Source organism: Pelophylax lessonae (assembly GCF_965119305.1).
Source record: "Pelophylax lessonae genome assembly, chromosome: 3".
Taxonomy (NCBI): Eukaryota; Metazoa; Chordata; class Amphibia; order Anura; family Ranidae; genus Pelophylax; species Pelophylax lessonae.
In genome coordinates, this window is record NC_138770.1 from 19185938 (window position 1) to 19208601 (window position 22664).

General features: G+C 46.8%; 2 protein-coding genes across 2 annotated transcripts in view; both read left to right on the forward strand.

Annotated features, from left to right (window-relative positions):
- The window catches only part of LOC309548798 (uncharacterized protein), a gene marked incomplete at both ends in the record, with an annotated part of 266454 nt that extends 257907 nt beyond the window's left edge, over nucleotides 1-8547 (forward strand). Inside the window, 4 exons of the mRNA XM_082248740.1 lie at nucleotides 3292-3415; nucleotides 3532-3629; nucleotides 3719-3796; nucleotides 7480-8547. Of these exons, the coding sequence (XP_082104866.1) occupies nucleotides 3292-3415; nucleotides 3532-3629; nucleotides 3719-3796; nucleotides 7480-8547 (1368 nt within the window). The remainder of the gene's footprint in view (nucleotides 1-3291; nucleotides 3416-3531; nucleotides 3630-3718; nucleotides 3797-7479) is intronic.
- The window catches only part of LOC309550239 (uncharacterized protein), a gene marked incomplete at both ends in the record, with an annotated part of 1760330 nt that overhangs the window by 1161062 nt on the left and 576604 nt on the right, over nucleotides 1-22664 (forward strand).

Sequence of the window (22664 nt, forward strand, 5' to 3'; positions counted from 1 at the left end):
TCTGCTGCGTGGACCCCTCTGCTCTACGCTCACGGAGTCGGCGGTCTATCTGTATAGCCAGGGTGATTAATGCCTCTAAGGTCTCGGGTAAACCCACTTGGGCCAGTTCATCTTTCAAGTTTTCTGAAAGACCCAGGCGGAACTGATGTCGCAAGGCTGCGTCGTTCCAGTGAGTGTCCGTACTCCAACGCCTGAAGTCAGTGACGTAATCCTCTGAAGTGAAGTGAGCGCGGTTTCTGCTGTAGCAGTGCGCTGCGGGTCTTCGTATAACTGCGCCATTGCGTTAAAGAAAGCCGACATGGAGTCCAGCTGGTTACTGCGCTCTTCAAGCAGGCGGTGAGCCCAGGACTGAGGTTCACCTTGAAGCAGGGATATGATGAACCCCACTTTGGTTGCTTCCAAGGAGAAGGTTCGGGGGTTGCAGGGAGAAGTACAGCTCGCAGGCATTGCGGAAGGCTCTAAACTTGCTCCGATCCCCAGAAAACATTTCCAGCGTAGGGACCCTGGGCTCAGAAGGCAGCATCACCACCGTCGGACCGGAGGGATTCCCAGAGGGAGCCATGGAAGTAGCAGAAACTGTAGGGTCCGTGGAGGGGGTTAGGGACTGAACACGCCCCTCCAACTAAGTATAGCCCTCTTGCAGGGACTTAACGGCTTGGGTAAGGGCCGCAAGGTGCTGGCAGATGTCGTCCATAGGAGAGGCTCCTCTAGCAGGCTCAGTCATTGCTGTGTTGTACTGTCACGGGGTAACGTGCCAGAGCCTGACGTAAGAGGAGTGGCTTACCGGGTAACTGGCGTGGCACAGGTTCACCAGACGCGCAGAGTCTAAGTGTTAGCCGGTTTTCACCAGGGCCCCAGATGGTGGGGATGGATTTGGCTGCTTGCTAACACCAGGTCGCGGCCCCCCGCATTCCCTGGGAGAGCCAGGAACAGGTCCAGGACCAATAGCCGGTAGCAGGTAAACAGATCAGGACGAGACAGGAGGATAGTCAGGACAAGCCAAGGTCAGGGCGGGCAGCAGGTAATCAGAATCCAAAGACAAGCCGGGTCAGGTAAACAGGAACAGCAGATATAACAGGCACAGAATACAGGAGAGCTGAAGACAACACAGCAACCACCTAGAGTGACAGCTGTGTTTAAATAGGCAGTTTTGGCGCCAATTTGGTAGCCTCGAACTCTGCCGAGGTAGCCTCGAACTCTGCCGAGGTAGCCTCGAACTCTGCCGAGGTAGCCTCGAACTCTGCCGAGGTAGCCTCAAACTCTGCCGAGGTAGCCTCAAACTCCGCCGAGGTAGCCCCAAACTCTACCAAGGTAGCCTCAAACTCTACCAAGGTAGCCTCAGCGCATGCGCATAGGCGTTCGCCGGTTAGCGACGCCAGTGCGCCTGCGCACGGTATTGAGTCCCTGACAGCGCTTTTATAGCGTTGTCTTTGCACCATGTTGGGTAGCGAATTTAGACACTTTTTCATGGGAACACACAGTTTTAAGAGTTGACATAATTGTGTGTGTGTGTGTGGGGGGACGCTTTGTTTTTACAAGCATAACATGCAGATTTTATCGTGTGTGAAAATGTAATTTTGTTTAAAGCCCATCTCTAAGGAAACAAAAAATTACCAAAACCCAAATGAGCATTTAACCCTCGTATAATGGGGGCAGCCCCACTTCAAGGGTTACATGGTAATTTTGGTGTAGGGAAAGAGTAAAAGCACTTTTACTTATCTGATCCTCTGATCCCTCAATACGGCACTCTCTTCTATTCCCCTACACTCTGGCAGTGGACTGTCCCTCCTCCTGTCCAATCAAGGGCTTTGGGCTCTGCATTGGTCTTGATGGTCTCAGATAACCTGTGACCACTATATATACTGTATAAAAAGATCCCCCTAATTAACCCAATCTACATGTTCCAATTCCCACTAGGGGCAACCCGCCTAATCCCTTATATCCCCATCCTAATATTGTCCAACCAATGCAATCCAGATAATTCTTCATTATCCGTCTACAGAGAAACCCGCAAAGATCACATGACCACCACACCATTGAGGATGGAGGAGGATCAGAGTCACATGACTGAGAGGTTATTAAGCCACACTCTGGAGATCATCTACCTGCTGATCAGAGAGGTGAGGAGGATTTTGGGAGGTCACAATTTGGAAGATAACAATTCAAACAATAATTGATAAGTGTTCAAACATGTGCTAAGTCAACACCGTGACCACACATAAAAGTCCAAAGAAAATATCCAAAACTCAGTAAATTGTCCACCGGGTGAGATACAATATAAAACAATGAAGGTAATATGCTGAGTCAACAGCCTAATGACACAAATTGTCCAAAATATCTGTTGAACAAACTCAGTCTTTGTGCAACGAAAAGATGATGATGTGATGAAAATAAACTGGTGATGAAGTGATCACGACAAGTTGGTGAAAGTTTCCCACCACCTTCTAGATGTGCTTCTTACCAGATACAAAATGCAAAAGGGCACAAAGACTGAGTTTGTTCAACAGATATATTGGACAATTTGTGTCGTTAGGCTGTAGACTCAGCATATTACCTTCATTGTTTTATATTGTATCTCACCCGGTGGACAATTTACTGAGTTTTGGATATTTTCTTTGGACTTTTATGTGTGGTCACGGTGTTGACATAGCACACGTTTGAACACTTATCAATTATTGTTTGAATTGTTATTACGTGGTGGATTATATATTGCAATTTTGTATATATATATAAATGTTTATTTATTTATATGAACACTGATCACATTGTAGCACACCAATTAACTTTCACATACATTCATTTCCACACATTGGATCTTGGTAGCAGCACAACTATATTATTAGCACTTTTTTCAATTTTTCATGACATCACTCTTACCTCTATTAATAAAACACAGTCCTGACCAGAGAGGTGAGGAGGAATCTGGGAGGTCACATGACCACTCTTATCTAGTCTGGTCAAAAGACCATGTTCTTATTATAGACATTTAGATGATGTCAGATGATTGATATCGGTTTATCTTTCTCCTGATCTGTAGGATTGTGTTGTAGTGAAGGAGTCTAGTGGAGAGCCAATCTCAGGAGGATGGAGCAGGACCCAAATCCCCACCATGGTGCCTCCACCTCGTTCTCCGATAACTGAGAGGAACAGAGAGCAGAAGATCCTGGAACTGACCACCATGATGGTCCATCTGCTGACAGGAGAGGTGAGCTGTGCTGGGAATTCTGGGACATTATCCAGTAACAGACAAGGGATGTGTCTGTATGGTGACTGTATCATTGTGTGTGTCAGGTTCCTATAAGGTGTCAGGATGTCTCTGTCTATTTCTCCATGGAGGAGTGGGAGTATTTAGAAGGACACAAGGATCTCTACAAGGACGTCATGATGGAGAATCAGCCGCCCCTCACATCACCGGGTAAGAGGAGACTTTATTGTAAAGGAGAGAGCAGTACGGAGGCTCCACCTAGATCCCCCATCATCTGATAAACACATAGAAACAATGTATTCAGTCAGTGTGTGTGTTTCCTACAGATGGATCCAGTAATGGGAACCCACCAGAGAGATGTCCCCGTCCTCTGTATTCCCGGGATTCCACACAGGAAGGTCACACCATCCCTCACCATCATCAGGTAGATGAGGAACAATCACTGATAGTATCATTAGGATCTGTACATTATCTGCATTGTTACCATTGATGTCATTTTTATTATATATTCAGAGTGGAAACCTGAGAGATTCTAAAGTTGAGGTTAAAGAAGAGATAAAAGAGGAGGATGATGAGGATGGGGTGATGGAGGAGTCAGAGATTCTAAAGGAACACAAAGATCTGTATCAGGACACCATGGAGGAGTCATCCAGCTACAGAAACTCACCAGAGAGATGTCCCCGTCCTCTGTATTCCCGGGATTCCACACAGGAAGGTCACACCATCCCTCTCTGTTACAAGGTTGGTGGATTGGAGCATCTAGAACATGGACTTCTGGAGAGGATGTGTGTTTTTATTTTTTTTTTAATTTTTTTTTTTTTTTATAATATCACAATGCTAAAGCTTATAACCTACAGATGATATTCTATCTAATTTTCTTGGTTTAGAGTGGAGATCCAATCGATATAGAATTTGAGGTTAAAGTAGAAGAAGAAGAGACATATGTGAGGGATGATCAGCAGTCTATGGAGGAGGATGGAATAACGGGGACATTTATAGAGGAGGACACTCCTACAGAGATCAGCACAGGTTGGTCATTAACACTAAATACATACATGACATAAATACATGTAATCCACCACTGATTACTGAATACCAATATTATGACTCCTGACCCCTGCGCTATATACTCTATGTTGTATTACAGACTTCTTCTCTATCCCCTCTACCGACTGCTACAGTATCTCACAAATGTAAGTACACCCCTCACATTTTGGAAATATTTTATTCTATCTTTTCATGTGACAACACTGAAGAAATTACACTTTGCTACAATGTAAAGTAGTGAGTGTACAGCTTGTATAACAGTGTCAATTTGCTGTCCCCTCAAAATAACTCAACACACAGCCATTAATGTTTAAACCGCTGGCAACAAAAGTGAGTACACCCCTGTGACAATGTCCAAATTTGGCCCAAAGTGTCAATATTTTGTGTGGCCACCATTATTTTCCCCTCTTGGGCATGGAGTTCACCAGAGCTTCACAGGTTGCCACTGGAGTCTTCTTCCACTCCTCCATGACAACATCACAGAGCTGGTGGATGTTAGAGACCTTGCGCTCCTCCATCTTCCATTTGAGGATGCCCCACAGATGCTCAATAGGGTTTAGGTCTGGAGACATGCTTGTCCAGTCCATCACCTTTAACCTCAGCTTCTTTAGCAAGGCAGTGGTCATCTTAGAGGTGTGTTTGGAGTCGTTATCATGTTGGAATACTGCCCTGCGACCCAGTCTCCGAAGGGAGGGGATCATGCTCTGCTTCAGTATGTCACAGTACATGTTGGCATTCATGGTTGCCTCAATGAACTGTAGATCCCCAGTGCCGGCAGCACTCATGCAGCCCCAGACCATGGCACTTCCACCACCATGCTTGATTGTAGGCAAGACACACTTGTCTTTGTACTCCTCACCTGGTAAGTTTATCTTGGTCTCATCAGATCACAGGGCATGGTTCCGGTAATCCATGTCCTTAGTCTGCTTGTCTTCAGCAAACTGTTTGTGGGCTTTCTTGTGCATCATCTTTAGAAGAGTCTTCCTTCTGGGATGACAGCCATGCAGACCAATTTAATGTAATGTGCGGCGTATGGTCTGAGCACTGACAGGCTGACCCCCCCCCCCCCCCCCAACCCTTCAACCCTTCAACCTCTGCAGCAATGCTGGCAGCACTCATATGTCTATTTCCCAAAGACAACCTCTGGATATGTCGCTGAGCACGTGCACTCAACTTCTTTGGTCCACCATGGCGAGGCCTGTTCTGAGTGGAACCTGTCCTGTTAAACCGCTGTACGGTCTTGGCCCCCGTGCTGCAGCTCAGTTTCAGGGTCTTGGCAATTTTCTTATAGCCTAGGCCATCTTTATGTAGAGCAGCAATTCTTTTTTTTCAGATCCTCAGAGAGTTCTTTGCCATGAGGTGCTATGTTAAACTTCCAGTGACCAGTATGAGAGAGTGAGAGCGATAACACCAAATTTTAATACTCCTGCCCCCATTCACACCTGAGACCTTGTAACACTAATGAGTCACATGACACCGGGGAGGGAAAATGGCTAATTGGGCCCAGTTCGGACATTGTCACTTAGGGGTGTACTCACTTTTGTTGCCAGCAGTTTAGACATTAATGGCTGTGTGTTGAGTTATTTTGAGGGGACAGCAAATTTACACTGTTATACAAGCTGTACACTCACTACTTTACATTGTAGCAAAGTGTCATTTCTTCAGTGTTGTCACATGAAAAGATAGAATAAAATATTTACACAAATGTGAGGGGTGTACTTACTTTTGTGAGATACTGTATAAACATAATATGGATTCTCTTTGTTACGCCCATTTCCTACCAGCTGGACATTTTATATCTGATGAAAAAATCAAATGAAAATGAAAATAAATTTCTTCCCCCAAATCTGTAGACAATAAGTGGGAAATAATAATCCAATCTGTGCGATATCACCGCGCCGTGTAACAATCAGACTTACAATTCAAAAATATGAAATCTATTAAACAGTGTCAGGAAATGAATAAATAGTAATGTGATCGTCCAATAAGAGGATAGAAATGTGTGTCATGTGACACGTGTCATCAGTCAGGGCCAATATAAATGATAAAGTGCGAGTGCAGAAATTGCAGATGAGAAAGGTGCTGGTGGTCACTTCCACTCACCTTCCCATCTGACTCCTGTGTTACCAGCGAGTCCCACAGATCCCTTCCCCCTCTAGGGATATCGCTCACTCCTCTCCTCCTTCCTCTTCCTCCACGGTATATATGGGGGGGAGGGGGTAGAAAATAACACCCCCTCTAGTGCTCTCCGTCTATCTGCTTTATTCAACACTAAAATCCAAGATGATAGAATTACAAAGCCGGGACTTGAGCAGTGCGGACTAAACAAGCTTCACAATGTGATCCTTCACTCCGATACCCCTTCCCTGGGATGGCCGAGATGGGACGTCCCTGTGCAGGCTCCGCTCATATTTTCTACCCCCCCCCCCATATATACTGTGGAGGAAGAGGAAGGAGGAGAGTAGGGAAATTATTTCCCACTTATTGTCTACAGATTTGGGGGAAGAAATGTATTTTCATTTTCTTTTGGGCTGCATTTGATTTGTTTTTGTGTTTAGTGAAAGAAACTTTCTGAATGTAAGCTGCCATTGGCTGAATGTTTCTGTGAATATTTATACACCATTCTTTACACTACATGATTGCACCGATTTATGCTTTAATTTATATCACATTTATATCTGATGATCTGATTGGAGGACAGACTTTTACATGTTGATAATAATGTAATAACATCCTCCAACTTTGGAACCTTAAACAGAAAGTGATAATGAGGGAGGAGTCAGTAACCCAATGATGGTGGTCTTCAGGATCAGTCCAGTCTTCATCTTGGTTGTTCTCCCCCCATCCTCACTCTCTGACCTCTGGTGGGGCTCAGCCCCGCTGTTATTCATGACTAAATCATGGACTAAAAAAGGAAGTGCAGGACTTCTTGTGTTGGGAAGATGGCAATGAGTGATAGAGGGGGAGGAGGACACTCATCCTATAATCCCCTCGTCACTGTCACTCCTATAAAAGACAGTTCTCGTTGTTTCCTCACTCTCTGACTAAGGTCCATAAATAAAGAAATGAACTGGTAGGAGATCAGAGGACCCATTTACTAGTTAACCTTGAGGGGGGAATTGTAAGATCCTCAGAGACAAAGCTGTCTGATGTGGGCTGAGTCCTGGTTTAGGGGAACCAATCTGCTGATGTCTAGTAATAATCTTTGTATTTCTATTTTAGTAGATGGACGGGAGATGAGGAAAACCTCAGAGGATTGTCTCACTTTGTCTCCAGACTGTAAAGTAGAAGATGAGGACATCACACAGTATAGTCCAGGAGAAAACCCGGCTACCTCAAATGTCCATCCGGCACCACATAGTGTAGATGGACCATCGTATTCCTCTTATCCTGAGGATCCTCAGACTGTGAGGGACAGTGCCGGTCCATCGTATTCCTCTTATCCTGAGGAGCCTCAGACTGTGAGGGACGGTGCCGGACCATCGTATTCCTCTTATCCTGAGGAACCTCAGACTGTGAGGGACGGTGCCGGACCATCGTATTCCTCTTATCCTGAGGAACCTCAGACTGTGAGGGATGGTGCCGTCCTTACAGCAGATAAGAGATTCTCCTGTACTGAGTGTGGGAAGTGTTTTCAGTCTAAATCCCATCTTATTAGGCATAAAAGATCTCACACTGGTGAGAAGCCGCATTTCTGTCCTGAGTGTGGGAAATCTTTTTCAGAGAAGTCCACTCTTTCCAAACATCAGAGATCTCACACAGGGGAAAAGCCATATTCCTGTCCTGAGTGCGGGAAATGTTTTTCACGCAAGTCCAATCTTTCCAGACATCAGAGATATCACACGGGGAAAAAGCCATATTCCTGTCCTGAGTGCGGGAAATGTTTTCCATGCAAGTCCAATCTTTCCACACATCAGAGATTGCACACTGGTGTGAAGCTGTATTCCTGTCCTGAGTGTGGGAAATGTTTTTCACAAAAGTCATATCTTTCCACACATCACAGATTGCACACTGGTGAGAAGCCATATTCCTGTCCTGAGTGCGGGAAATCTTTTTTAGATAAGTCCAATCTTTCCACACATCAGAGATCACACACGGGTGAGAAGCCATATTCCTGTCCTGAGTGCGGCAAATGTTTTTCAGAGAAGTCCGCTCTTTCCAGACATCAGAGATCGCACACTGGTGAGAAGCCATATTCCTGTCCTGAGTGCGGGAAATGTTTTTCAGATAAGTCCAATCTTTCCACACATCAGAGATCGCACACGGGGGAGAAACAAATTTCCTGTCCTGAGTGAGGGAAATGTTCCTCAATGAAGTCCTGTCTTCCTGTACATCAGGGGTCCCACACAAACCTGGAGGTGTATTGATGCCTTGAGTGCGGGAAATGTCTTCTATATTAATGTTGATGGACATGTGGGGAAGAAGCACACCCTGATATACACCTCAGATATACTCCATGGCTGATCTTCATCATGTAAGAAACACTTCATAAGTAGATCAGAGATCAGCAAAGACATGGATGAAGTGTTGTCCCGTTTTGGCCATTGATAGCAGGAGAAAATAAAAATGGAGTCCTTACCTTTCATTGTCTGAGTACATTTTGTGCGGGAAGATTTCACAAACACTTACAGATCTGGTTGTTATAAATGTGTTGATGAAATGTGACCCGCATTCCCCAGTCATTGTGAATTGGGATTTCCTATAATGGTCAGTTCCATCTAGTGGCTATAATGTGCTTTCCTGACAGATGTCCATGGCAGCATACGTTTGGGTAGCCCCGCCCTCATTCCTCCCCCATAAGACCCCTCCCCATAAATGTTCAGGATAAGCCAATGGTTGCGTTCCTTTCTTGTCCTCCTCACTTATAGGACCATTTCTGTATAAAGTTTTCCTACCTATTGGAAGTATTGGTGGGCAGGTCTGGTGCTGGGCAGCTGTGCGGGATGTCAGGAGCTTCCTTTGGTATCCAGAAGTCTTCCAGGATGTCTCGAGTGGTCATTGAGTCCCCAGCTATCAGCGGGGTGGTGTTATGGCACACATATGTAGAGGATCCATGCCTGGAGAGTGGGCCCTGCCATCGGCGGCCATTTGCATTGACTGGGAGCCCAGCTGTTAGCGGGTGGCCATTAAGTGTTAGACACGTGAAATTCGTTTCAGGGCGAATACAAATTCCGACAAATTTTTGGTTATTCCTAGATTCGGATGTATCCAAATCTCCCAATGAAATTGTAATGAATTTCCTTAAAATCTGTTAAAATTTGTTTTGTTTATTCATTTTCTAACGAATTCCAACTTTTCAGAACGATTCGAATTTGGATCAGTCAAAAAAAAAAAAAACGATCGACCGATGCAAATTCCGTGTGAAGAAATAGCTGGTTGTTAAGCAGGAAGCCGGCCGCCCGCATCCTTACCAACCATGACTCATCACCTGTCAGCGGGCTTCCCCACTGACAGATGAATGGAAAGAAAAGAATGCGGCATTGACTGGCAATAGAACAAAACGGTGTGATCCCCTCCCCCTTTCCATACCAGACCCTTCGGTTAGGGATAGACGATATGTTTTTTTTCAGGGCTGATGCTGATATTTTGGTCACAATGTATCGGTATCGGCCGATATTTTGTACATTTAAAGTTTTGAAAAATGGAGACAATTTATTCATTTTTTTTGCAAACAGTGAGTTTATTGAGATTGCAGTACAGTACAAGATAAAAGAACATAAAAAACAAACTGAGCAAGTACATCATAACAGGCAACTTACACAGTGAACAGCAAGGTGCATGGGTCCAGAATACAACCAGTAGACATAGGGCGTAAAGGTCCGTTAACAGTGCGGGGTATATTGGTACACTTCATCATGTCTATATACACGTATGGGGGCATTGCACCCATCTATCCCAGATCTTATTGAACTTAAGGGGACACCCCCTGTGTTTGTAGAGTAGTTTATAAAAGGGAATAACATTATTTTCTTCCCGTGTCCACATGCCAAGGGTTGGGGGATTGTTCCTCATCCAGTTCCTGGCAATTAATTTCCTAGCCATATACAGCGTCTCCTGTAGGAAGGCAGTCGTGAATTTGTCCATGTCCCCATCCGGGTAAATACCAAGGAGACACTGTTTAGGAGCCAGTTGTAGTGGGAATCCCATTTTATCATGAAGGAAAGCTACCACCTGTTGCCAGTAGCCCCGGAGCTGAGGGCAGCTCCAGAGTAAGTGGAAAAAGGTGCCACCATCCGCACGGCACATCGGACATCCGGGGTCCTGGTCAGTCTGATATCTGGCCAGCTGGAGGGGTGTAAGATAGGCTCGATGAACGTCTGGGTAAGTCTATCGGACAATTTAGGGGATATCTTCTGACAGGTCTCCAGCGCCTCCTCCCACTCCTCTTCCTCTATGGGCCCTACGTCCGGTATCCAGCGGGTCTTAAGCTCATAGGCTATCTCGGTGGAGGAGGGCGTTTGGAGTTCAGCATAGAACAGGGAGATTAAATGCTTTGGTTACCGGCATTTGATTATTTTAAAATTGGTACAGGTTCAGGGTTAGGTGGAGCTTCTGAAAACTGAGTGCGGAATGCGTGTCTAAGTTGAAGGTATCTATAATACATGTGGTTGGGGAGTGAGAATTGCTCTCTCAGTTCCGCATATGTTTTCAGGGTACCTCCTACTAGTATATGATACAACATAAATACACCCCGTCTGCTCCACAATGAGGAGTCAGGGAGTAAGCACAATTCCCGAAGAGTCTTATTATGCCACAAAGGGGTGAGGTTGTGCAGTGGAGGACCTTTCAGTCGATCCATTACCACCTCCCACACACGGCTGTAATGGTAGAGTAGGGATTTAGGGTCCAGTCTTTCTCCCATCCCACGTATGCCCCGAAGTATAACTTTCAAGGGGTCTTTGGATAGGCATGCCCATTTAGAGCACAAAAGGGCCAGGAAGCGTTCCCTATCGGTTTTGTCAATGTGATACAATTGGGACAGCTGTGAAGCCAAATAATAAAGGTTAAGGTCTGGGAGCGCTACGCCACCCAAGGTTGTGGGGTTTTTAAGTTTCCACCAGGAGATTTTATGCCTACTTGATCCCCAGACAAAGGCCTTAAGGAGGGATCCCAATTGTTTGAAATGTTTAAGGGCTAAATATAGCGGAGAGTGTCATACAATGTACAACACCTTAGGAAGAAGGACCATTTTAATCAGATTTATCCTACCCGTTACCCCCAAAGGCAACCTGGACCACACCTGAATTTTGGACTTTACGAGCGGAAATAGGGGTTGGACATTATCTGAGACATAATCATGCGGGTGTATCGTAACGTGGACTCCCAGGTATTTGAAGCGGGGGACACATTGTAGGGTATGGTTTGCAGGGGTGACGTCTAGAGGATTTGCATCTATAGGGAGGACCTGCGACTTATCCCAATTGATTTGGAGACTGGAGAACCTACCAAAGCGTTCTATAAGGGACAGGGCCGTAAGCAGGGAATTGTCCGGGTCTGCCAGGTAAAGCAGGGTGTCATCAGCATACATGCTGAACTTTTCCGTGAGGGAACCCCTGCGGAGACCATGAATGTCAGGATGTGCCTTTATGCCGATAGCCAAGGGCTCCGCTGCCAGGGCATAGAGCAGGGGGGACAGAGGGCACCCCTGCCAAGTGCCCCTAGAAAGGGGAAACTCTGCAGAGGTCCAGCCGTTGGCCAGGACTCTTGCGACAGGGGCGCTATAGAGCAGCTGTACCCATTTCATAAAGTTGGGTCCAAAGCCATATCTCTCGAGGCATGCCCACAGGAAGGACCACTCCACCGAGTAAAAAGCTTTGGCCGTGTCCAGTGTCACCACCACCCTCCTGCCTTGGTTGTCATGTTCAGCTTAAAGGTTCATAAATAACCTGCGAAGGTTAAATGAGGTGTTTCTACCCGGCATGAAACCTGCTTGGTCAGGGTGGATAAGCGATAGTATGACTTGATTAAAACGGAGGGACAAAATTTTTGCCAGAATTTTAACATCCACCTGCAGGAGGGAGATCGGGCGGTATGACTCGGGGAGGTGGGGGTCTTTACCCAGTTTAGGTATTAACACTATCAACGCCTCTCTCATAGAGGGGGACAGGGCGAAATCCTCAAATAGTTGATTAAAGAGGGCGAGTAGTTTAGGGAATAGGAATTCAGAATATTGGGCGTGGAACTCCACCGGGAGACCGTCTAGGCCTGGAGATTTTGATCTGGGAAACCTGGACACGGCCTCTGCAATTTCATCCTCGGTGAGCAGTGCCTCCAGCAGCGCAGACTGCTCAGGCGACAACGTTAGGACAAGTGTGCAGGAAAGCGTGCATGTCCGAGCAGTCAGTTGGGGCTTTGGAAGTATAGGGATCACAAAAAAATGAGCAAAACCGTTCCGCAACCACTCTGGGATCCGTCAAAGGGGCACCCGAATCAGTTTTCAGGGAAATCACCACCGGAGGGCGGTCCTCACAGTGTACTAGGTAGGCTAGTAATTGCCCAGCGCATTCCCAGTGCGCGAAAAGCCTCTGCTTTTGGAAAAACAATTTCGTATTTGCCCGTTCATAGTCCAGTTGGCTCACTACCTTGGAAGTCAGCTTATACTGGGACTCGTTAGCTAGAGTAGGGTCAGTCAGAAAGGCGTGTTCGGCCGTGGCAAGGTTGGTGGTTGGCCGAGAGTAGGCGTCAGCGGAGTCCGCCTTAATAGCTTTGACACGGGACTGTAGGGTGGCTCTTACATGTAATTTAAATGCCTCCCACACTGCCCCTGGGGAGGCAGTGTGTTCGTTGTCATCAAAAAACTGACTCCAATTATCATCTAGAGGGTTCTCATCCACCATCAAGGTCAACCACGCCGGGTTAAGCCTCCAAGCTGGCGGCGGCCTACTATGGGGCAAAGATAATACGATCCAATATGGGCGGTGATCAGACATTGACCTGGGGGAGAAACCCACTTTTAGCAATCTGGGAAGTAGGGTCCGGGACAACAATATGAGGTCTATTCGGGACATGAGTGGTGAGTTGCGTAGAAGCAGGAGTACGACCTCTGGGAGGGGTACTGAGTACGCCACATATCCAGCAGCTCGAAACTCGCTAACAAACGTGCAAATCTGGTGCTCGAGGTCCAATCCGAAACCTGGGGTTAAGTGCCCGATCTGTCTAGAACAGGCTCAAGGACATTATTAAAGTCCCCAATCCAGACAGCCGGTAAGGCCGGGTGCTGGGTCAAAAAGGCAAAGCCCTCCAATATAACAGAACTGGAGAAGGGGGGTGGGACATAAAAGGCCATTATGAGCATGGGTTTCCAAAATATGGAAACACGTAGAAATACATATCTACCTTGGGGGTCGACATGAGATCCCAGAAGCTGGAAATGGACCGACTTGGCAACAAGGACGGCTACACCTCTGGAATGGGAGGTGTTTGCCAAATGATACGCCCAACCTACCCACGGGCGCTGAAGTGACAACTGCATGCGGCCCTCCAGATGAGTCTCAACCAGGACCAAGATATCCGCACTCAGCTGTTTAAGAGTACTGAAGACAGCCGTCCTCTTAATCTTATCCCTCATACCCCTGACGTTCTACGTCAGTATTTTCAGGGTGGCCATGACCATGGTATAAAACATAATGGGCAGCACAGTGGTGTAGTGGTTAGCACTTTTACCTAGCAGCAAGAGGGTCGCTGGTTCGAATCCCAACCACTACACTACCTGCCTGGAGTTTGCATGATCTCCCTGTGCCTGCGTGGGTTTCCTCCGGGTACTCTGGTTTCCTCCCACACTCCAAAGACATGCTGGTAGGTTAATTGGATACTGTATAAATTGGCCCTACTATGTATGTATGAATATGAGTTAGGGACCTTAGATTGTAAGCTCCTTGAGAGCAGGGACTGATGTGAATGTACAATGTATATGTAAAGCGCTGTGTAAATTGACAGCGCTATATAAGAACCTGAAATAAATAAAATAAATAATGGGGCAGAAGCCTCTAGGATCTCAGTCGCACCCCCGTTACAAGAATTAAGGGGGTAGCAGAAGAGGAGCAATATAAGACACTCATTGGCAGATATAGGTTGCACCGTAGTCCCTACACCATAAACATTGATAACATACATATATATATATATATGTAATGTACTTGCACATAAACAACATTTGCACTGATCTAAAATCTTCATCCCCCCCCCCCCCCCCACCCTGCCCTGCACCATCCCCAACTTGTGCGGGCTTGGATCCCTAAAAACCAGATGGAAAAAAAGTCCCTGATACATCCAAGAAGTTGCGGATAAGAAAAAAAAAGGTAAGGTGCCAGGGCCAGGCCGCATGCAAAGCATAGCGTAGTGCAAATCCATGTGTGGAAATGTGTGACTGGCCTGGTGAACATGAGCATATGCAAAAGGGTGAGGCAATAGATCAGGGCACATACACCTGACACAGCAGGTGCAAGGGGCGAGAAAAGACTCGCTGGGCAGCATAACCTGTGAGAGGGCTCAAAACAACATGGGGTGAGAGCAAAAAGAAGAGGGGGGGGGGGGTAAAATTGGGGGAAACATGTTGAAAACAAAAGTGGAGCTTGAGTGTTCTGCTGGAACATGCGACTAGGTAGAGTCCCACGGACCATTGTATGGGATGACTGTGAGACTGCAGTAAACCTTGTGGAGGGATCCAGGAGCTGGAGTTCACTGTCAGGTGGGTAAACATAGTCCACAATAAGCAGAAGGCATCACAGAGGATATAAGCTCCCAAAGAGGCAGCTCCCAAAGAGGCAAAACAAGGTAATCCATTCAGGGGTGTCCAGCAGGGGGAATACAATGGGGGCAGGATGATGAGGTAGTGCCAGGGGGGCGAAAGAGGTTAGCAGCTACCTTAAACCAAGGGCCTCCAGGTGTTCCAGCCAGGCGATGGCAGATTCCAGATCATCAAAAAAGTGGACCCTATCTTCGCCTTCCACCCGAAGGCGGGCCGTGAACAGCATGGCGTACTTCACATGCTTAATCGGCGGTCTGCGCTTGGCCTCCATGAAACTTTTGCGGCGTCTCTGGACCTCCGCAGAAAAATCAGAGAAGACTGCGATCCTGCCATTCCCGAGCGGAATGTTCCCTTTCTCTCTTGCCAACCTCAGGATAGCGTCCCGGTCTTTATAATTGAGGAATTTCGCTATGAAAGTGCGTGGGGGTGCACCTTGGTGCGGTGGACGGCCCGACGGTGAGAAGGACTCCCGCCCATAAGTATGTATAAGCAAGTGTTCCAAATATGAGGTAGGGTCGGCGTCCTCTGACCCCTCAGGCAGGCCTATAAAGCGCAGATTGCAGCGGCGCAATCTGTTCTCCATGTCATCCTGTTTTTGTAGGATTTGTTGCACCTGTTGCAATCAGTTGCAGCTCTGCAGGGGGGGGGGGGGGGTCCTCAATCTCACTGATCCGGTGCTCAGTCTCAGTGACACGTTCTGTAACTTTTTTCATGTCCTGTCTAATCAGAGATGTATCTACCTTCACCTTCTAAATTTTTGCAGTGAGTGTCGTCTGACAGGTAGATATGGCTTCAAGCACCCTGGCCGTATCGGAACCCGCAGCCGTGCCCACCTCCTGACCCTGGGCAGCGCCATCTTGTGAGGAGCCTCCTTCTCTTGTCGGCGGTATTTTTCCAGCTTCGCCGCTGTTTCCGCTGCTTTCTTTGGCGGAGACATGATGCCGCGGGTGTCAGGAGTGTGCGGGAGGTGGATCAGGGTGTGTGTCGGCCGTGGGGCAGCAGGATGAAGAATAATAGGATAACTGTCCGGCGGAGCTCCCTTCACCCGCGTCTCACAGCATGCCACGCCAGGCCACGCCCTGAAGACAATTTTTTTACACAAATCTGGTACTGAACAAGTTAATATTTGTATAATGCTTAATGGCTGGCTGGCACCCTGTGGTGGCTGACTGGCTTGCTGGCACCCTGTGGTGGGTGGATGGCTGGCTGGCTGGCACCCTGTGGTCAATGGCTGGCTGGTACCCTGTGGTGGCTGGCTGGCACCCTGTGGTGTGTGGGTGGCTGGTACAGGGCCTGTGGGTGGCTGGCTGGTACAGGGCCTGTGGGTGGCTGGCTGTCTGGCACCCTGTGGTGGGTCGGTGGCTGTCTGGCACCCTGTAGTGAGTCGTGGCTGCCTGGCACCCTGTGGTGGGTGGGTGGCTGGCTGGTACCCTGTGGTGGATGGCTGGCCGGCACAGGGGCTGTGGTGGCTGGCTGGAAGAGAGCTGCCCCAAAGCACCCCCCCCCATGTTGAGGGCATGTGGCCTGGTATGGGTTAGGAGGGGGGGCACTTGTTGTCCCCCCTTGTCTGACCTGCCGAACTGCATGCTCAGAGGTCTGGTATGGATTTTGGGGGGACCCCCACGCCATTTATTTTAAACATTTTTCTGTTGCTGGGCAATACCGGCATTCTTTTCTTTCCATTCATCTATCAGTGGGGAAGCCCGCTGACAGCTGATGAGTCATGGTTGGTAAGGATGCGGGCAGCCGGCTTCCCAGCCCCCTGCTTAACAACCAGCTATTTCTTCACACAGAATGCGAATCAGTCGATCGTTTCTCAACCATTCAGAATCCCAATCGTTCTCAAAGCGTGAAATGAAACAAGCTCTAGAAAGCAAAATAAAATAACTAAACAGATTTATCTGAAATAAAACAAACATTTCCATTCTGCAGATGTCTATGATGTTCAGCCAAAATATTAATTAATATGGTAATTCATGTTGAATGTTTAAATAGAGAGAAAGCAGTATGGCGGGTTTGCTATGACTAAATGCTTGTAGTGTGAAACGCGTTGACAGTCTCATCACTCCTGCCATGTTGTCACTTCTGGATATATTCTAATAAAGGAGTATTTTGTTGGAGCATGGTTGTCCATTCAAGTTTCTTTTGATGCCTCAGTGACCAGCTGGACTTGCACTGATTGTGTGAGCAGAATAATGTGCACCAACCTAGAATGGGATATATTTGCGGGTTATCTTCACTAGTTTATTATTTTCCTCTTTATTATTTTATCTTCTGATTCTTCAATCAGCCCTCGCTGTCTTCTACTGTCTACACAGAAGCAGTGTACCCGGATCGGTGCAACCTTGGGAGCTGTACTCTGACCCCCACGCTCTGGAAATGCCCTGTAATGTTGTTTCAGGCATTGGATCCAGCATGAGGCGCTCCCTATGGCACTTGGTGCAATGTGTTGTTAGCCACAGGGTGCTATACAGGTCCAGGGTTGTAGTTCATCACTATGGAACCTCATAACTATGGAACCCAGTCCCTGAGGACCTCTTTGGGGGTATGCCCACCATGACGATTAAAGCATGGACCTTATATACAGTTCAGTATTCAGGACAGATAAGACAGGGTCACTCTGTAACTTTGACCATTACTCTATAAAACATTACTAAGTCTGGAATGTATTCCCCTTACGGTGTAAGCTTTTCAAACTTGGCGCTAAAATTCAGAGCTCAGTCTCAGGTGATCACACCACTGGTCACACCCTTTAATGCCACTTCCACCTAGAGTCCTGATAAGGTACTCCGGTGCCCTTTCACCACTCGTTGCAGGACAACACCTGGGTTACCACGTACTCCTTTCAGACACACTGCACCCTATCTCCTGCACCCTATTCCATGAGTACCCCACAGGGGGATACCCTCTCTTGTAGCTATGGTGGAGACCAGGAGAAAGGGAGCCAATTCTAAATCACAGGAGATTGGCTCTGCCAAAGGTCCGCTCAATACTACGCCTTGGAGTGACAATGTGTCCCTTGTACCAGAGTAGGACCCAGTTTTACCACCAATGTCTGTATCCGGTTCTAGCTCTATCTCAGGCACACAACATGTGGCCTACCTGACAAAAGCAGAATTTTCTGTCGCCTTTTTTCCCTATGATGTGTAAGCTAGAAGCTCATTCTAGAAGAGTGGTGCAAATTGAACAGAAGGACAGAGCAGCGGAATGTCTTAGTGGTCATCACCTTGCAGCACTGGGTTGCGCTGTCCAAACCCCAACTGGGACACTTCTACCTGCACTGCAGGATGTCAGATTAGGCAATTACGAAGAGGAAGAGCTTTTCCAGCATAATAAGTCGGGATTTTCATTCAGCGGCAACATGAGAGAACGCAGTTAGGGCACTTCTAGCACTGACTGTATGTAATGGTAAGGGGTGCTGGAGTGTGCTGCAGGGTCTATTGATGCTCGCTGCTGGGGGGGGGGGGTCTGTTCTAGATGGAGGGGATCTATTTTGGCAGGGGGTCTTTTGTTGCTAAGGAGGTCTATTATTGCTGGGGGAGGACCTACTATTGCTGGGGGGTGGGTCTTAAATTTCTGGGGGGTCAGTTGTTGCTGGGAGGGGTCTATTGATGCTGGCTGTGGGGAGACCTGTTTTTGCAGCCAGTAGTTTATTATTTGCCAGGGGGGAATTCTGTTATGGGTGGTCCATTGTTGTTAGGGGATCTTTCGTTACCGGCTGCAGGGAATCTATTTTACTGTTTTTTCTTGTTATCATTACCAAATTCCACACAAATTACTCAGCACCACAAAATGATACCTGGTTCTGTATTGTCTAAAAGGGCAGCACTTGGAGGTGGGTAGAGGTCGGAACCAAGAAATGGTGGAACCAAGGAATGGTGCTCAGAGGTGGGTAGGGGTTGGAACCAAGGAATGGTGCTCAGAGGTGGGTAGGGGTTGGAACCCAGGAATGGTGCTCGGAGGTGGGTAGGGGTTGGAACCAAGGAATGGTGCTCAGAGGTGGGTAGGGACAGAGAAAGAGGTAGTACCTGCACCTATTCTTTGGGAAAACAAGCCCTGATAATGAGTCACCTATTTGCTTGATGTGGCCTTCGTGAGCTTAGCTTAGAGTTGTCATTGGAGGATGCTGTGTCCTTCAAGGATATACTCAGTCATGATAATTGGGTGTGTCCTTGGGGAGGGGGGGGGGTGCAGCATCTTCTGGTGGTAACTTCATGTGTTGGTCTTGTTCTTTGGGGGTATATCTGTCAGCAGGTGCAGCCTGTGAACCTGCCTTAACCCTTGCCTCTTTTCCAATGCAATGGAAGATGGAATGAGAAATATTGATTCTATCCTAAAGAATAATAGAGTAATGGTCAGAGGTACAGGGTGACCCTGTCTTATCTGTCCAAAATGCTGGACTGTATATAAAGTCCATGCTTTACCACCAATGTCCGTTTCTGGTTCTAGCTCTTTCTCAGACGCACAACATGTGGGCTACCTGACCAAAGCAGAATTTTCTGTTGCCATTCCTTGGACAGATTACGTCTTAATACGGCCATCTTTGTCCAGAGCTCCAAAACTCCCCGCCTCTTCTCCATATCCAGCTTCCCAACCAGAGTCAGATCCCGATATGCCGGTCCTAGAGGATGCAGAGACAGGAGGGAATGGGGAGGATATGGATGCCATACTGGAGGAAGGTGCAGAGGATTTCTCTCCCCCACATTGTCATTATAATGAAGAAGGACCTTCACACAACATGCTTGCTAACACTGAAAAGCTCATTTCCTGTGTCTGCAAAATCCTTGACATTATACCAATGAGAAGAAGATTGGGATTCTGGCACTCCATATGGTTTATGTCTCTACAAATAAGCGGATGCTTAGTGGTGTGCGGACATTATGCTCCTGTATTAAACCACTTCCCGCCCAACGACCTCAAATGACTTCATGGACTTTGAGTGAAGATATCTGGATGATGGGTGGAGCTACAGGCATCATTCATATATCTTTTTTTTCTGCCGGTGATTCCCTGCACTGTAAAACCAATCATATGGGCTGTTCAGCTGCTTGATTGTTTTTACAGGCGCCGCCCTCCAGAAAGTAAAAAAATATTGGTTTTTTTTTTTCAAAGTTGTCGGTCATTTTTTGTTTATAGCGCAAAAAAAAAAAAAAAAACCCGCAGAGGTGATCAAATAACCCCCAAAAGAAATCTCTATTTGTAGGAAAAAAAGGACTTTGATTTTATTTGGGTACAGCGTCGCACGACCGCGCAATTTTCAGTTAAATTAACGCAGTGCCGTATTGCAAAAAATGGCCTGGATCACGAAGGGGGGTAAATCTTCCGGGGCTGAACTTGTTAACTGACAATTGCGCGGTCGTGCGACTCTGTACCCAAATAAAATTGATGTCCCTTTTTTCCTACAATTAGAGATTTCTTTTGGGGGTATTTGATCTCCTCTGCGGTTTTAAAGTTTTGCACTATAAGCAAAAAAGAAAACAATATTTTTACTTTCTGCTATAAAACATCCAATAAAAAATGTTCAAAAATCAAATTTCTTCATCAATTTATGCCAATATGTATTCTGCTACATGTTTTTGTTTAAAATAAATCTCAATAAGCGTATTTTAATTGGTTTGCGCAAAAGTTATCTCATCTATAAACTATGGGATATATTTATGGAATTTTTATTTTTTTACTAGTAATAACGGCGATCGGTGACTTACAGCGGGACTTTATTGCGGCGGACAAATCAGACACTAACTGACACTTTGTGGGACCAAGTGACACCAATACAGTGATCAGTGCTAAAAATATGCACTGTCACTGTACTAATGACACTGGCTGGGAAGGAGCGCGATCAAACAGTTAAATGTGTGCCTAGCCAGTCTTTGTGTATTGGGGGGAGGTGCTTTTACTAGGGGAAGGCATGGATCAGTGCCTCTGCTTTGCAGGAACATAGGATCCATGCCTTCCCTACTGACAGAACGGCAATCTGCCTTGTGTACATAGACGGATTTCCATTCTGCCTGTGTACCAAAAGATCAGCGGGTGCTGGCGGACATCGCGTCTGCGAGACCTGCTGTGTGGAATCACATGGGTAGTGAGCCGCTGGCAGCGCACACTTGTGCACGCTACCTGGAAGTGCAGGATCACATTTATATACGGGGTTCTGAGCAGCACAGCCGCCCTGTAGCAATAAAACTGCTATAGGGAGGTCAGAAAGTGGTAAAGACTTTTTTCTTTCACACCACCAAATTTTGAGTCCCTCTAAATGACATTCCAAACTCTGAATCTAGTAGGTGTTTAAAAGGGGTCCTTAAAGCAAAGAAACCAAAAACAACCGTGTGAGGTCAGCCAGGAAATAAATACCAAACTGTTAATCCGAGCATGCGGCCTGCCTGGCCAGGAAGTGGTGACCAGGGTGGTGAGTGTATGATGGTAATAGGCAGTAATATATTTCTCTCCCCCTTGGTGGGAGTGGAGATGACCCATCTATAAGGATATACAGTACATACACACACAGCACAAGGCCGTGTTCACACTACAAGACGTTTCTTGGGGCAGCAGTTCCTCTGAGCTCCACAAGGTGGTGATCTCACTTCGACCCAGACAGGAAGTCTCTATGGAAGTCAGGAAGTGATGTCACAGGAAGTGATGTCAGTTATAGACAGGAAGTGATGTCAAGTATAAAAGAGACGTTTTCGGGTGAAAGGTGAGTTGGGAGGAATTACAGAGTAGACATTGTTGGACGTGGCAGCAGATGAGGTAATGGGATCTCATTTTCTATTTTACACCCAGTAACCCCCCCCCCCCCCCCCCGTCCTCTTTCTCCATAGTCACTGTGACCGCTCTTATCTCCAGCAGATGATGATACACACATATATAGTGTGGAAACCTAGAGTAACCCCTTCAGGGTCAGAACATTCCTCCACTTATGGGGGTCGGAAAATTGTCTTCATTCTGGAGATTCGTCACCTTTCCCACCAATCATCTTCTCACCTTAGCAGTCTCTTGTAACGAGGGATGAGATTCGGATTCGGGTTCTCCTGAAATTTGCCCTTTCACACCCTTCCTCTGAAGATACAAATATCCCCATGCCTCACTACATTAACCATGTGTCTGCCCCTCCTGTAGTCCCAGGATCGGCATTGTGGATGGAGTGGAGGGTGATCAGTTCTCAGATCTCCTCTCTGGTGTATGAATCCAGAAGAGACGAGCATTTCATCATTTCCATGTTCAGTGCCATCATTCCCCGGTCACTGTGGTCAGTGAAGAAGCTGGTTGATCCTGATCTGTATTTTATCAGCTTCACTGGGTTCCATAGGTGAAGTTGGAGATCTAATAGACCCCTAATGTCTCCTTAAGGAGGACCTTTCATTTATATTACGCTGTCTCAAAGGGGGGTATTGGCCGCACACTAGAGTGAGAGCAATGATTCTGGGGCCGTTATTACCGGGTTTCTCTAAACGAATGACCTGTAGGAGCTTTTATAGCGTTGTCTTTGCACCATGTTGGGTAGTGAATTTAGACACAATTTTATGGGGACACACAGTTTTAAGAGTTGACAAAAACCTCAAATAAGCATTTAACCCTCGTATAATGTGGGCAGCCCCACTTCAAGGGTTACATGGTCATTTTGGTGTAGGGAACCAGTAAAAGCACTTTTACTTATCCGATCGTCTG